This window comes from Dama dama, chromosome 8 (genome assembly GCF_033118175.1).
Source record: "Dama dama isolate Ldn47 chromosome 8, ASM3311817v1, whole genome shotgun sequence".
In the NCBI taxonomy this organism is placed as follows: Eukaryota; Metazoa; Chordata; class Mammalia; order Artiodactyla; family Cervidae; genus Dama; species Dama dama.
In genome coordinates, this window is record NC_083688.1 from 4,301,126 (window position 1) to 4,318,457 (window position 17,332).

At 39.3% G+C, this 17,332-nt stretch overlaps 1 protein-coding gene across 13 annotated transcripts in view; it reads right to left on the reverse strand.

The window, feature by feature from the left end:
- Positions 1-17,332, reverse strand: part of EIF4G3 (eukaryotic translation initiation factor 4 gamma 3) — a 220,991-nt gene that overhangs the window by 14,901 nt on the left and 188,758 nt on the right. For all 13 annotated transcript variants that reach the window (XM_061148102.1, XM_061148101.1, XM_061148099.1 and 10 more), the window contains 6 exons: positions 15,986-16,206; positions 13,550-13,668; positions 9,512-9,684; positions 3,930-4,055; positions 2,698-2,779; positions 295-393 (listed from right to left, as the gene is read on the reverse strand). In XM_061148102.1, the coding sequence (XP_061004085.1) occupies positions 295-393; positions 2,698-2,779; positions 3,930-4,055; positions 9,512-9,684; positions 13,550-13,668; positions 15,986-16,206 (820 nt within the window). The remainder of the gene's footprint in view (positions 1-294; positions 394-2,697; positions 2,780-3,929; positions 4,056-9,511; positions 9,685-13,549; positions 13,669-15,985; positions 16,207-17,332) is intronic.

Sequence of the window (17,332 nt, forward strand, 5' to 3'; positions counted from 1 at the left end):
TCTAATTTTAAAAACTGTAAAGAATCCACCTGCTATGTGGGAGACCTGGTTCAATCCCTGGGTTGGGAAGATTCCCTGGAGAAGTGAATGGCTACCCACTCTAGTATTCTTGCCTGGAGACGCCCAGGGACAGAGGCGCCTAGCAGAAGTCCATGGGGTCACAAAGAGTCAGACACGACTGAGCAATTTTAACTTTCACTTAATAACTGGAATACTGATGCCATTACTTTTATCTCCTCTAAGAAACAGACGAAACACTAACAAACAGGAGGCATAAGCCTTGCTGCCACTCACCTGCTCCAGGAGAAAATTATGTACATCTTCCCCTTCTGGTAGAAAGTCCTTCCAGCTGAGGTCAGCCTCCCGCCACAGGGCTCCCACCTTCTTATGGCTCTAAAACAGAGAGAAGTCCAGTTCATTTACGTCTACACTGGAAGGAGGGAAAAAGTCAGGAGTGCAGAACTGTGAAGGCTAAAAACGGAAACTTTTCCCTGTGTTGATATGAAGTTAATTTCTCAGGATTCTCAGCTTTTAAGCTGAGATGTCTGAATGTACATAAATGTAGTGGTAAATGACGTACAGTTGCTTAAGGTTCAATAATTTCTTTTACCAGATGACTAATTTGGGGATCGGCAGGCTTGATGTTCGATGTTTTTTTTTTTTTCTCCTGATTTTTTTGAATACAATCATCTAAAGAGTTTAATTCACACAGCTTATAAATTCAAAACTGTCTCTTTTCCTGGACAGTGCTGTATGCATTGGTGATTAAAGCCATTCAATAAACCTTGCTGCAGGCCCTCATTGTAGTAGGTTATCGTTATGCTACTTAACATGAGAATGATTAAGGAAGTTACTGCTCCTGAACAAGGAAGGAGAATTATTTCAAGGGCAAGAAGAAGTGCAAGGTTGAGCCTAACAAACAACAGAGAAGAGCCGCTGTCAGCTGGAAAACTGATGAGGAGGTTCCAGTCCACTCCCTGAACCAAGTCACAGTGATAAAGGAAAGCGTCCGGCTTTGAGGCTGCCGCTGTCATCTAAGGGACACGGGCTGCCGCTGTCATCTAAGGGACACGGGCTGCCACTGTCATCTAAGGAACACGGACTAGATGTTTCACAGACTAACAGACTAATTTGCCCAAGGCATAGCTGATAACCTGGCAGAGCTAGGATTTAAACTCTAGGTTAATTTCAGAGTTTATGTTCTATGAGAATTTTGTTTTAGTTAGGAAGAGTGAGAATCTGCTTTCTGTTTCTACAAGAATTTGAATTCTAACAAGAATTTGAATTTTAAGGGATAAAGTCAAATAGGTAGAAGAGGAGGAGAAAATTCTGGATCTAGAAAATTAGGGTTCAATAAAAACTTCAGTGCCATCAAGCAAAGGGTATTAAAAATATATAGTAATCAGCTAGAACTAGAGATGAGACTATTCAGTATACCTATCTATGAGTAATTATCACACAAATTAGATACAGGGGAACTTCTGTGGATTTAGACAGAGAAATGATATGCTGTTTTGTTTTTTATCAGTGCCTACAAAACAGTGAAATCTATCATACCAGTATCTCTTGCTCTGGTGTGAATAAGTCAGAAATCACTCTAGAACTTTCTAAGTGAGTTGTTTTGTTTTGATGTTTCTCACCCCAGGAGTTACATCACCTTTCTCTTTGGGAAGCTATACCACTTTTCCAAACCTCTTAACCTCTAATATAGCATTGACACAATTTTTTGGTTAAGATTGGTCTGTCTCCCCTTCTAGTCTATAAATTCTTTGAAGGTTTAGTCATCTTTGTAGACTAAAATCCTGGCAAAGGGCTTTGTAGAGAATTATGCAGTAATTCTAAATAAATTCTAAAATAAATGTAAATTTTAAGGTAGAAATTCACAATCCTGTAGAATCTTTTTCACCACCTATTCCTTTCTTCCATTAAACAATCCTTTTATTGAAGTTAATGTACCATGCTGCGTTAACTTCTGCTGCACAGCTAACTGGTTCAGTCTCATATAAACACAAACACGGTCTTCTTCATGTTCTTTCCATCACAGTTTATCACAGGATACTGAAAACACTTCCCTGTGCTATACAGTAGGTCCTCACTGTGTATCCATTATATATTCAATAGTTTGCATTTGCTAACCCAAATCCCCAATCCATTTCTTCCCTCCCCTTGGCAACCACAAGCCCGTTCTCTATTTTGAAAGTCTGTTTCTATTGCATAGATAACTTTATTTGTGTTTTAGATTCCATGTATAAGTGATATCAATATGAATTTTTACCACCTATTTCTAATCAGATTGCTTAGCCTTAATCCAAAAATAATAAAATTAATCATTTCATGAATCTCATCTTTCTCTGAAAGCGGAGGAGTTTTAATCAAAATCTATTATAATAAAATATAAATAATATAGCCATTTTGCTTCAAGAGAAAATAAATTAAAACACGTCTTGAGATTCTTTAAATTTTACCAAATCTAGCTGAGGTTTGATAATTTCTTCCCAAATTACTAGAGAACAGAAAGGCAAATATACCTTTGGAAGAAACTAGACTGAACCAGAGACTTCACTCTCCCCGCCCCCGCCAAATAATAGAAATTAACAGAATTACTTACACAGCAATACCCAAGTTTTTCACAAATAAACCAAGATCAAAATCATGACACAATACACTGCTAAGACCAACACTAAGTTTAACACTCACCATTTGCTTGCATAGAAGGTGCAGCATTTCAGAAATCAAGACTCCAGCTCTTCCAACAGGAAGTAAAGGTTTGCAAAATTCTCTGTAAAAGATGCAAGCATTGCTTAAGTACCTCTGAACAAATTCTCGGTTTTAAAAAACAGGCAAACAAAGTGTGCCAAAAGAACAGATACTGTGCAACCTAAACAATGCTGGGAAAGTCCAAGCTCCAGAAGATACTCGAAGTAATAATTTTCAGAAGTACTTCAGAGACCTCGGGGTTTTATGCCTCATTAAGAAGCTAGAAAGAGGCTTTACAATTCCTGGGTTTTGCCTTTTTCTCTAACTGTTTCAGTGACAGAAGCAATGTAAAGATCAGTCTCACTCTGTTTATGTAAGTTTACATAACTTTAAGCTGAAAGAAGAGAAGCACCTTAGGTAACAGGAAGGTGTGAAGCTTGCTTATGAAATATGTTTAAGAAAGGAAGCTTTTCTTTAGAATATGGATGAAACAGAAAGGAACCAATTTTCCCATAGTCTAAATCAGTATTTCCCAAACTCTTCCACAGTATATTAACAATTATTCCTCTAAAAAAGGATTCAACAGTCAATTAAATGAAGCGATGCTGACTGAAACAAAGCTAAATAATTTTTACTTGCTGCTTTGTTTACAGGGCTCTCATAACTTTACTGTGCTATAATACACTTTGTGAATCTCACAGGGACACACTAGTGTGCAGAGTTTGACTATGTGAACAGTTTTGGGAGAAATACTAATATTTTAAAGAAGAGTTGGGGAAATACTAGCCTACACAATGTAGCAACAATTTCCCATCCCTGTCCAAATCTAGGAATGCCTGACAGCTCAGTTTCTTTCAAAACAACCTGAGCACGTACCATGCAGGTGCCACAATCTGACAGGTTATCACGTGGAACTATAAATTCTTACAGCACTGGAGCAATAAGAGACATAAAAGCCAGATTAACATTAAGCTTCCAGGAGCAATCACTTTCCAATTACATGATTCTGAAGCCATATCTAACGTTAATGAACCACAGGGCTATTATATCCCCATCACTTCTCTAATTTAGAAAAATGTAACATTTTTATACAGAAATTAGAAGCCTTAAAGAGCCACAGGCTGAGTGTGAAAGTCTCCAAAAGCACTAAAGAAACAGCACTAAGCTAAAAGCCAGCTGGTGAGTTCTGCCAGGTTAACGAGATATCCATCAAAAGAGACAAGACAACTTACGAGATAAGTTCTCTCATGGAGATTCCGCCTTCTTTTAGCATGGGAGTCACCAGCTCAGCAAGGTACAACCAAATGTGGGGAATATCAATGGCCATGTCATCTGCCAATTCCAATGTTTCTGAAAAACTGGAAAAGAACAGGAAAAAACCCACATGCAAATGTAATTGAAAAGTTGAGATCAAATACATAGACCAAAAACCAGTCAGTCAACAAATACCCATTAAACAACTGCTATGTCTGGTACTGCTCTAGGCATCAAGTACACAAGCTTTTGATCTCAAAGAGCTGGTATCAGTGTGGGGAGGAAAACAAAAACAAACAAAAGCATATTTGCAGATAAGGTTAATTCTCTGAAGAACAGGACCTAAGGTACTAGGATACTGCTAGAGGGTGATCAGAAAATACCCCTGTATGAAAGTGACATCTGAAAGACTTAATGAAAACAGGCAGTCTCATGATGTTCTAGGGTAACAAGCTATTAATTTAATCCCAACTGTAAAGAGTTCCCCGTAGCTAAGTATCATATCCTCTGAGTTGGTCAGAAGGACCCACGGAAAACTTCGTGTAATACAGACCAGACACATAGAGAAAAAAAGACAAAAATTCTTCCTTTGAGGAGCTTACAATGGGGAAGAAAGTTGTGTGAATACAAAAAAGCCTGACAACATTACTATATAACATCATCATTATACACGTTATAAACAGCGCAACCTCTAAAGAAAAGCTGGTGGTTTTAGGCTTTCATGCTATGGAATATTTCTCAACGTGAAGTAAAATAAATGGAATTTTTAAATATAAAATTTAGAAACATCAAATACAAAACATCAGCACAGTCTTATTTAGGCTGGAAATCATAGCTATTCATTTTAAGTATAAAAACATAATTCAAGACTGTGTTAATCATTCCAAAACAGAATACATTGAAAGGCACAAAAACAAAAGTGAATTTAACTGTAGGAGATGTATACATAATTACAAGGAAATACACATAATCAGAAGGAAAGGGTGAATGAATCAAGGGATCAAGGGCAGGTGGTATTCTTTCAGACCTCTGCATACATAAAAAATGTGTGCTTTTTCACTGCAATTCCAGCTTCTAACCAGTGTGCTACTATTTTTACCTACCTCAGAGGGCTACACATCACTAAAATTTTTCACTTAAGAAGAGGTACCACTGCAAGGCAGGATCACTTTTCTGAAGGTGTCATTTCAAAACAGTTGGCAGCTCAGCCACATTATCTAACTCTGGGCTTCATGAATCCCAAATGGCAATTTTGTGACCTCACAGCCTGCAATTATTTGACACCAATTTGCTATAAACAGACTCTTGACTGTTCGCTCATTATGTACACTTCCAGCTTGGTTAATGTGCCAACGATGGAACATCATCTGGCTGGGCTCCAGGATTTCTAGATTAATTATGTGTAATGCCTCTTCATGTTTCATGGCTTAGTGGTATAAACTTGTCTAATGAGCTCATGAGACAATCGCAGCAGTCTTGGTCTTGAAGCAGTGTGTCTAAACTGTTCTTTTCATCTATTACAACTAAAAGATACTCATATTTTTGCCCCAGTTTTCTACTTGTTGATTAGTCAGTTTACCATGGTACAGTCTGCAGAACACCATCATCGATCAAATCCATACTGATGATAAAAAACATAGCTGGCTGAACACACGCTATCTGAAGCAAAAGCTTGTAAGCAAATTACTTCTCTTCACGTTTACTATCCCTAAATCCTTTCGTATGGTTTTAAAAGAAAAATCCTAGAGCCCTGTGTGCAGAAGCTGCTTGATAATCATCTCTGTGCCTTTGGACCACTGCTTAGCCTGCAACAATGCTTTGCCTAATATACATTTTCTGCTGGCTGAATAAATGAAATAAAGCTATAGCACAGCCTTGCTTCGTGGTATATAATGACTACCACACTCACTAAACTGCACTTCTGGGAGGTTCACCAATGGGACTTTGAACATCCCTCAACCCATTTCAACTACAGAAACTCTGTTTTTACTTATTTTATATATTACGATCCTGTCTAAAATTTAATTGAAGAAAGCAATACATCATTAAAAGTTAGAAATATATTTTTTATTCTAATTTTTTAATTCAGTAAAGTTCTGATTAGACATCTGCTGAAAGGCAAAATAATCTACCACAACTGGAAATGATCTTGTCAAGTAGCATCTTCCACAATTTTGTGTTATGATAACTTTAATAAAAATATAAATCTTGCTGTAGATAATCAAAGAAGTAGTGAAGACATCTCAAAATTAAACTGGTCTGGTATTATTATGCTGATCACTAGAGAATCTAACTACATGTAAAAGAAAGAAAGAAATAAAAAGATAGAGAGCCTTCTTATATTCCAAGTACCATTTTCAAAGGAATACAACAAAAAAAAGACTATTACCTCGCCTGTGAGAGCAAATGGGGCCTTCACTTGTTAAGAAGCACCTCTACAATTCTACACATGGAACCTAGTCTGCTTGTCCACTTAAGCTCCAAATAGTGTCTTTTACCAAAGCAGAATTGCCTTAAGTGGCAAGAAAAGTTCCAAGAGTAGTCAAGGAGGAGATAAAAATTTCCTTCCCAATAAGCATCTCCAAAAGTAAAATATAAATCTATCAAGATTCCTGGAAGGGCAAGTATTTTGGGTCTCTAGTCAACTCCAACTTTTATTGTCCTGCTTTTTACTTGTTTATTACATTTTCGTTTGTTCCTTACACTTTCAAAGAGATTCCAATTCCATGGTGAACAGTGAGACATTCAACTACCTTTACCAGACAGTTTTTACAAAAGAAGTTTCGTGAGTCAATGATATTAAACGACTGTACCACACTATCTGAAATGAATCTACCTACACAATAATGTGCTCACCTACCCACCTATCTGATTTGCATCATGGAGTATTTAGATCCAAGTCCTGAAAATTCCAAGGGGATGGTTTGATCTTGTGGAAATGTTTTACATACACCAACTACTATGCTCAGAGGTGATAAAGCATCTATAAAGGAAAACTGCAAAGGATCTAAGCTTTGTTTATAAACCAGCTGACACAAAGAGGCTACCTGAAACATCTGTCTAGCGTATCTTACTATTCAAGTAGCAATGTATGCTTTGGGCAGCCGTAGGAGAAACCACAGATTAACAGTTGGCTGATCAGGGTCCAGTAAACTTGGAGGTCTTTTTTTTTATTTTCCAGAATCATCACTGGCTTGGGAAACTAGGCAGAAATGACTTTCAGAAAGCATTGTGCTAGTCACTCGGTTGTGTCCAACTATTTGCATCCCCCATGGATCATCAGGCTCCTCTGTTCAAAGGATTTTCCAGGCAAGAATACTGGAGTGGGTTGCCATTTCCTTCTCCAGAGGATCTTCCTGACCCAGGGATCAAACCCAGGGCTCCCGCATTACAGACAGATGCTTTACTGTCTAAGCCACCAGGGAAGCCACAATTGCTCAGAAGTTGGCATTAAGCAGTGTCAAGATCCAGAAAGCTGACCTTGATGCTCCCCTCACAATGCTGAGTAAGGACAGAGATCTTTGGATACTGGTACTAAAAGAGACAGAAGACAAGGCATTTCAGTGGCTCCAATGAAATGGCTTTTCTGGACAATATGATCTATTTATAACTTAGGTTTCAGAAGTAATTGGGAAACTATGATTTAATGTGCAAGAAGGCTCTTAGTGGATACTAACATGGGGCTATCTCTTTTGTTTCCACCTTAGAAAAAAATTGCCAGACCTTTCCATTTAGGAAGGAATAGGGATCTTCCTAGGGGTCTTGTCTAAGGATAGCCTGGTTAGGTCTAACCAAGTATCACGAGCTGCAGAGGAAGCAGGGGCAGAGAAAGCTGAAGCAGCTACTGAGACACAGGTGTGTTCCCTTTTGGCCTAAATGAAATGTGGTTGTGGTAGTGTTGCCAACAGCCGCAACAGCACCACTACCAATGCAAGTGTGGACACCACGTCTGGACACGATACTTCTTCCTCAGGGAGATGAAAATGTTTGAGACAGCCTGGAAACCAAGCTAGCACCTCCCAAGTTCAATTAAGGCCAATGAAGCTAGAACACACTCTGTGAGGGCTTCTCAGGGCTGAATCAACTTCTGACTATGGTTTGAAGAAAGACAGAAAATGGTAAATGGTAATCTAGCATTCTCATTTTCAAAATTTTCTGGTGAATATATAATAATATCTGGGCAAAAAGCAAATATTTATAAATTAATGTAAAAGTTATTATTAAAACTATAGTTCCAAGTTGACTAGGGGCAGAACTCAATTTGTGAGGCTGTAAATATGCTCATTTGCTCTTATTATTTATATTGGTTGGCTTTTACAGTGAGGGGGCCAAAGTTTCTTACTAAGTTAACTGAGTCAGATAGCCTGAATCTAGTCAAGTCACTGAATCAAGAAAAATCTAACTTATTGATGAAGTATAACTTTTTAATGATTCTAGGAACAAATATACATCTCCTGGGACCCTGAGAACACTGCCAGTATTCTTCACAAAAATCAAATGAATAATTATTCCTAGGTATATTCAACCCTGGCATTTAATAATTACACTATTCTAAGAGATTGGCCATATCTGAGAGATATATGGTGGTATTTCATCATGTGCATTTAATTTACAAGACCATAAAAGAGATCTGCAAAAAAAAAAAAAAAGATTCAACACTGAGAAAAATAATTTAAACAATGCAGAAATCTTCCTGACATCCCACTCACGGAGCATTCACCCTGAACACGAGATGGAAGGGTTACCCCATCTGACATTTACCCTACAGGTCTCAGTTCCTCTCCTCTCATAGAATGGGTACTTGTCAGCTCTGGCTGTGGTTCTATGTTTACATTTGCATAACATGGCTCCTAAAACAATTTTTTTTTAAAAACCATATGCAATTTCACTTTAAATATTGATGTTAAAACATAAGCCTAGGCAAGGTTCTGTGACTGTACCACAAAGAACCTATCAGTGCATGTTTCTGTGATGATCACAAAGGTAACCAGGTCCTGATCACACAGGATTTAGGACAAGTGACAGCCAAACCTCATCAACTCAGCCATCAGAGAAAAATCATAAGGAAACCAACCCGGAGCAACCGAACCATTAACAACATGGGCGCCACACATGCTTCTGTGGGGCAGGGTGGACAGACAAGCATTTCGTGGCCAAAATTAACCACGGTTCAGTGAAAGGATGAAGCTTTTTTGGTTTAATTTTCCAGATTTTTTCTTACAAAAGAAAGCTTCTTTCTCAGGGTTTACATGTAGGCTGATGAGGAGCTCCGAGTTTCTTGGCGGTTATGAGGGTCTCTGTTATCTGACTTGCATCATAATATGTGTCTATCTACAATTAGATACAGAAAATCAGAAAATAACCACTAAGCCCTAGCACAATCTATCAAACGCCATGATATCAACCAACATACATACTCTCAATATAATATACATCAACATATTATGGCAGATACAATTTTAACTTATGGAAACTGCTAAATACTTTAAAAGATATGTACTCTTAAGATTACTATGAAAGAGCCTAGTAACTGAACACCACTGTTGAGTTGGATACTGACCCTCTGAAAAAGTCCTGTTTGCTGAGCTTTTCTGACTGCACCAGCTGATACAGTAACTGGCCCATGTGATCCCGGGTGATCTGGCTCCTCTCCAGGGTGGACTCCACTCCCGTCCTCACGAACACATGTTGTAAGCCCTGGGCATTCAGCTCTTCCACACACTGCATGGCTTCCTGTTCAAACAGCAAATAAAAGCTTACTCCAAAATAAGGATCAAATTGCCAGAGTGTTAAAATAAGTTTAAAAACATTTACTTAGGACAAAATTGCTAGAAAAGAGCAAGACAGTTTTCATATATATATATATATATATATATATATAGTTAAACATTAATATAGCTCAGTAAAATGCAGGATAATATGGGCAATATTATTGGGCATATTTAAAAATAAAAGTGCATCTTTATAAGGCTAATGTATTTAGGTAAACATCTTCTTATTAAAGATCACTCAAAAGACCAGAGCCAAAAATGTCTTTTTCTACACAACATGGATCTATATTATGATCATTTAGAAACTTGAAATGGTATATTATGAGGTAATATTTAAACAGAAATTCATGTCATGATTCAAAGGCCTTAATGAGATAACTGAGGTAATTCTGTCTCAGTATGCAATGTTTGCAAAATCTTCAAAGCAAAATGTCTTCCTTTTATAGTAAAGTTGACATGGTTAGCTGAAGTACTAAAAATCTTCTAGGAAGATCTTGGGATGCGGGGCTTGTAGACTGGTTCTTACCATGGGATGATCTGGCTAGGTCAGTGTCTCTGTTCTGGACAATAAAAGCCTGGCAGCAGGGTCCCTGAATCACCAAGACAGCCGTGAGCCTCCCTGCCCTCAGCTGCCTCAGCTCGTGTGAGTCCAAATTCCTGTGATTCAGTATCTGCTAAGAGCAGTCCTTGTGAGGGGGAAGATGCACGTGAGACAGAAGCAGCGAGTAAGGCAGGTCTAGGTGTCTCCACCACTGTGCATCTCCCCTCTGTTAAGTTATTTAATACCTCCTCCCATGTCAACTTCTTATCTAAAATATTTTCAAAATATAGAGAAATTAGAGTAATAAATGTACACCGACATACCTTTACTGCAATTTTAATCAACTGCTGTTTTTCTTATATATGTATCTAAGAAATTCAACATTCACACAATAACATCAACTAAATATCTGATATATAGTACATACTGGAATTTCCACAACTGTTCCCAAATGTCCAAAATAGCTTTCTCACTGTTCTAGGATCCAACTGAAAACCCAACATCACACATCATGATGTCTCTTTACTCTTGATTTTGGCCGTGCTGCACAGCTTGCAGGATCTTAGTTCCCCAGCTAGGGATCAAACCCTGGGTCCTAGCAGTGAAAGTGCCAAGTTCCAACCACTGAACCATCAAGAAGCCAATCTTTTCTCTCTTCTTTGTGTTTCCACGGCACTGGCACTTTTAAGACAACTGTCACGTAAAACTGTTTCTTACATACACTTTTACCCAATCAGCCGGTCTGTTTCCAGCCCCATCTGCATCTCACGCACATTCATCGAATGTTCAGTAAGTTACCGCCCATCCTTGTAGCTTCCAGAATGGTGCTGCTTTCTACAGCTTATGCTCTTTGTCCTTGTAGGGGTTTTCCTCATTTTAAGCCTATCATCATCGTTATAAAGCCTTTTCAGGAGAGAGTAAAAATGACAGCAAATACTCAATGCTCAATATTATATCTGAAGTGATTGTCTTCCAATGAGAATTTAGTCACTGCATCTACATACTGGGCCAACTAACTATATCATGGAACTACTAATGTGAAGCTTCTAAGTTCACAGCAGTTCACAATCTTACCCTTCTCCCTAGTTTCTGATGTTCTGTTTCTTGTTTTTGACCTCTAACCTGAAATGACACCCCCTAGAATCCCTGTGACTGCCCAATCACTGGTTATCATACCATCTAATCTTACTTCTTTGCACTGAAACACTTTCTTTTTGTAGAAGCTGCTTATTTAGTTACTACCTATTTTTAGGACAGCTTTGTCTGTATCACCCACTAGAACATAACAGGCTCCATAAAAGACCCATAAAAACAGATTATGTTGTTCACTACATATACTACAATATTGACAGGAAGTATTCCTTAAAATGGGCTTCCCTGGTGGCTCAGCTGGTAAAGAACTCATCTGCAATGCAGGAAACCCTGGTTCAATTCCTGGGTCAGGAAGACCCCCTGGAGAAGGGACAGGCTGCCCACTCCAGTATTCTTGGGCTTCCCGGTGGCTTCAGACAGTAAAGAATCTGCCTGCAATGCGGGAGACCTGGGTTCAGTCCCTGGGTTGGGAAGATCCTCTGGAGGAGGACAAAGCAACTCACTCCAGCATTCTTGCCTGGAGACTCCCCACGGACAAAGGAGTCTGGCGGGCTAGAGTCCACGGGGTCACAGCGAGCTGGACACAACTGAGCAACTAACACACACTCATGCATTCCTTAACGTGGTGACACATTGCAGGTGCTCAACACATAGATCTCACAGAGGCTAAAAACACAAGGTGTGGAGTCAGACAGACATGTCTGAACCCTGGTTCTGCCATGTACTTGCTATTGTGTGAGTTCAGGAATGTTACTTAATCTCTCAGCTTTGACTTCCTATCACAAGGCTACTGTGAGGACTGCATATAATATAGATAAGCACTTGGCATACTGCCAAACACAAAACAACGGCTCAATAAATATTCATTTGTATTACTGTTAACTATAGCACCTATTAAAATGTTAGGGAAAAACCTTCCTTAGAATGAGCTCTGTAATAAGCCTTTAGCATGACACACCAATACCCAAAAGGTAGGAAGAAAAAGTATAGCTTCTGCTCTGAAGCTGGAAGCTTGGATTCGAATCCTGAGTCTGCCATTTATACGACAGAAATAGGTATGACCTAGAGCAAGTTATGTTACACCTTTGCACCTTAGCTTTCTCTTCTATTTTTCAATTTTACTTTTAATTACAGGATAATTACTTTACAAAATTGTGATGGCTTGTGCCATACATCAACATGAATTAGCCGTAGGTATGCACATGCCCCCTTCCTCTTGCACCTCTAGCTGTGCTAGGGGCTTCCCTGGTGGCTCAGACAGTTAAAAAAAAAAAGCTGTGCTGCCAATTTATAACAATATTATTCATTTTCCAGGAATCTAACAAGTCACAATATATGAAGTCTATTCTTTGGCTTATTTCAGCTAGTGTTCTTATTTTTGCTGCATTTTCAAGGGGTTTTGAAAAGTACTCTAACTCGCTCAGGAGCAAAACCTTCCTATTTCTAAATTTTGGACAATTTTGGTAAGCTTTTACCAAAGCAAAAGCAGTTAATGTGTCTGACAAATAATTTTAACAGATAAGCCTTTGATGACCCCAGATCCCTAAACCAGGTCCCATTATAAGATCCTACAGGTCTCCTAGCATTAATTTTAACTACAATTGAACACTTGGTGGACTTTATCTGTTTATGATCTGTCTCTAACCTAAGACCACAAGGCTCATGAAGTCAGGCAGTATGTGTATCTTACTCATTGCTATCTTAAAATGAAGATCAAGGAGAAGATTAAGGTTAAAGAAGGGCAAACGGAAAGCTACATCTTGAAATGTCTCACTTCGGCTGTCTGACCCTGGCATATTACTCTTTTGTGCCTCAGTTTTTCCACTTATGAAGTAGAGAAAAAGTAATGTCAGCTGTACTTTAAAGTTACTATGAGAATGTTGATAAAATGACAGGTAATACAAGGAGCCAGGAATTCCTCATAATGTGTTGGTTTTGTTCATTAATATCAAAATAAATTTGGTTATGCTGTAGTGGGAATGGGTTGATAGTCGCTCTCCCTTCCTGCCAGCTGATCTTGTGAACTGCTCGGCAGGAGTGCCTCGGTTGTGCAGACTGGAGTGCGCGGGGCTGGGATTACTCACTCCAGGTCTCGTCGGCTCACAGTTGCCGACTGAGACCAGAACCGAGTCACCCCGTCTCCTGCCACCGGCCTTTCTGTGCCACTGCTTCCTCTCTAAAAGTTTCTGTTTACCTTAAAATCATTAATGTGTAGAAACTCATCAATGATAGATTTGGACTTCCTCTCCATCTCTTCCTCTGACAACGCAGGCTTGTCAGAGGTTGATGTTGCTGGAATTTCTGGTTTTGTCACTAGTGAGGATAAAAAAGTGAGAAAGGAAAAATGACAAAAATTATCATTAAAATGGTAGAATTATGGTTGATAATATTTGTGTGCAGTTACATTGTTGTTTTTTTTTTTTTTAGTAAAGGCATTAAAACAAATACAAATTTGACAAAGCAAGCCACCTAAAAGTAGAATACAGAAACATTTTAGAATACACACATACTAAATAACTTCATAATCCACAATAGCTACAAGGTATTGAGATATTGATAAATTTTTATAATTAGCACTTTTAGTTCTTTCTAAAAAATCAAGGTATAGTTGATTTACAGTATTATTTACAGTATTTTGTTAGTTTCAGGTATACAACACGGTGACTGAACGCTTTTCTAGAGCACACTCCATTCTCCTTCTGTATTGTGACTGCTCTCCACTGCTGCGATGAGGAGGAGCACACGAGGCCCGCTCAGCCACACTGGCTTTGGTGGTGGCTTGCAAATGCTTTGTTCACGGTGCTCCTCCTACATGGGTGCTCCTCCTACATGGATGCTCCCTCTCTGCCCCTCACCTGTCCTCCCTGCAACCCTGTTATAACTCCTCTTTCCTTCAGACCCGAGGGAAGCCTTCTCTAACATCCCCCTGTGTCTGTTACAACTATGTTTCTTTCATGGCATTTTTCTCCTTTTGTACTTCTATATGGTCGTGGTCCGGGTGTGGGTTGGAAAAGAATCTCCAGACGTGAGGCAGGAGAGGAGAATAAAGTTTATTAGAGCAGGAGACGCTGTTAGAACAGCGGGCCAGTTCAAGGAAGAACTGACCTTGAACAGAAGTCCTTAGTCCACTTTTATACCCAGGGTACAAGGAGTGGGCTGGGGGGTCTTGTGGGTCATTTGCTGATTGGATGAGGCATGTATCCTGGGTGAGGGAAGACTAAGGCAGATAACTTCTCCCTATGGGGTAGGAGGGGAGACAGGCTATACTGCTCAGAAGGACCTGAAATCCGTTAATAGTTACAACATAGGGGAGGGAAGGACACTAAGGGTCTGGTTTTTCCATTCCTGCATTCCAAGACCTTCCTTGGTTTTATCTGCTCTTTCGATCCTTGGGTCACCACATATATCATCTTTCATGGGGTTATCTGATAAACTTCTTCTTGACCCAGGAGACGGAAGACCAAGAGGAGGGCCTGGTGCCCAGAAGTCACTAGCTGCTGAGGTGCACGTGGCAAATGAACAAATGACCCAGACAATAAACGTGCAGCGGGCAGCTGTGCTGCATGATCCACTACACACCAGATGGCTTTCATGCCCTATCTTGTTAGGTTCCCAAACCACCCAGCATGGAGAAGAAAGCCACACGTCCTTAAAACTGAAAGATCTGAATGAAGTCTTCATCAGTTGGGAAAAGACATTTCAATTTGCCTGTGAAATCCATTTAGAAACTACAGTTAAGAGACATAATTTAAATAATGAAACAAAATTGAAAGCTAGGAAAATGTTATAAAACAACAGTATTACTTCAGGATTAAGATTTAAAACTTTTTCATCACTGTCATTATCATCATTAAGACATCTAATACCTTCTTGCAAACTTTGTATTTACTAGGTAATGTTCAAAGTATTTACATGTATTATCACTTTTAACCTTCACAATAACTCTACAGAATTAGTACACTTATCTCCATATAAGACATGAGGAAACTGACAATCAGATAGGTGAAACACATGAGGCAGTTTTTAGAGCAGTACCTGAGTTGGTCCTCTAAGCACATACATGCTCAACATGTACAAAAACCACAGAGGTTCCAAGATGAAGGTAATAAAAGACCATCTGATACTTTCTCTTTGGTTTGCCCTGTGGTGGCACAACAGTTTCAGGATTTTCATACATGTGAGGGGCTGTACAAAGGATACCTTGGAGAAGGGAGGCTACCCACTCCTGTATTCTGGCCTAGAGAATTCCATGGACTGTACAGTCCACGGGGTTGCAAAGAGTCAGATGCGACTGAGTGACTTTCACTTTTCACAAAGGATGCACAAGGGGGTGCAATTCAGGGACCTTGGAAGAAATTCATATTGCTTAAGATACAGCAAAAGGACCTCATCTTCATCACTTTTAATAGTGAAAGGGGAAAATTTACAAACTGCTGAACAACGGGATACCTGGGTAATGAGAACTGTAAGATTAGGAAGATATCCTCTAACTTTTAAAGCACTGGCTTGTGTGCTGTTAACATGTATTGATTCTGAAAATCTACTCGGGCACAAAGTCTCCTTGTGTTTTTTCCCTCCCAAATTTAAGGCCCCGGTCTTCACCTGTACCTGTTTATACAGAGCCCCTCACCTGTCTCCCTGGCTCTGCTCCGCTCAGCCTCAGAGCTGCCCCTCTCCACGTCCATGCCTCCTGTGAGCTGCTTCACCGTCTCCAGCATCTCTCTCCGCTGCTCTTCCTGAGACTGATTGTCTAGCAGGTCTTTACTGCTGCCGCCCCTCATGAAAGTGTTCGGCCGAGCTGCTGCAGACGGAAGGGGCTTGTCATTCTTCTCCCTGCCCATACTTCCGCGACTTAAAAGACAAAACAACACTTTTCAAAATAAAGACCACCTCCATTCCCTCTGTATTCAAATTATAAAACAACACTAAGACTTTCTAAAAGTATGCAGGAGAACTTTTCACAGATAGCTTTAGATGTGTGAGGCGCCAATTACACGCCAAAGGGCAATTATTTACATAAACAAGTAAAATCAGTGCTTTAATGAGACTAAGATGTGCTTTAGTTTTTCCTTAAATGTTAAAGGGATACCGCTTGAAAATTTTAAATGCCAATGGCAATTGCTTGTTTAAATTTTAAAAGATCTTTTAAGAAGAAAGACAGTGATGAGTGTATGAGCTAAGTGAGTGAAAGGGAAACAGAGTACCAAAATAATACGGTTTTATTGTCTTACAAACTTTATGATATTTTATTTATTCAGAAATTTCAAATACATGGAAAATATTTGAGGACCAAGTCATGGAAAGTTTTTGAATAGCCCAGATCACACACTTCCTTCATTTTAGGAGAGACTCTTCCTGTCTTCCTCCTCTTCTCTCAGACAATTCTAACCAGCAGGGCAAAGAGGTCCTCAGCCCAAGACAGATCAGCAACGCTGAATTTAAAAGGAGAAAAGGAAGATCTAGAGGCATGACAACGGTCTAATCACTATGCAGGAACAGACACAGTCCTCAAAAAGCAGGGCCATCGGGGGACATGTATAGCAGGGCAAAGGGCCACAAACATCTAAGGAGCGCAACTGATGCTCAATGACAATCCAGGTTATCGTTTAAAAGTTCACCTGTGCTATATTTTGTTTCAGAAGCCAAAGGAATAGTAATACAGCTTAGAAAATCCACCTAGTCATATTAATTATAATAATAAAAAGCAAACATTTGAGAGTTTAAAGAAACTCAGTTCCAAAAGTGCTTACATCAAAACATTTTATTCTGTCACTATACTACAGTTTCTCATCCACTCTCTGTAAACTAGCCAATGGAACACCTGACGGTAAGAATCCTGCAAAATGAAAGCAGAAAGACAGCAGAATACAGAGTAGTGAAAAATAAAAGACAACCTCAAATATAACTCCAAGAACAGTGCGACAGAGAAATATACGGGTGGGCGGTCATGACCTTTAACTCACAGCTTAAGGGTCAC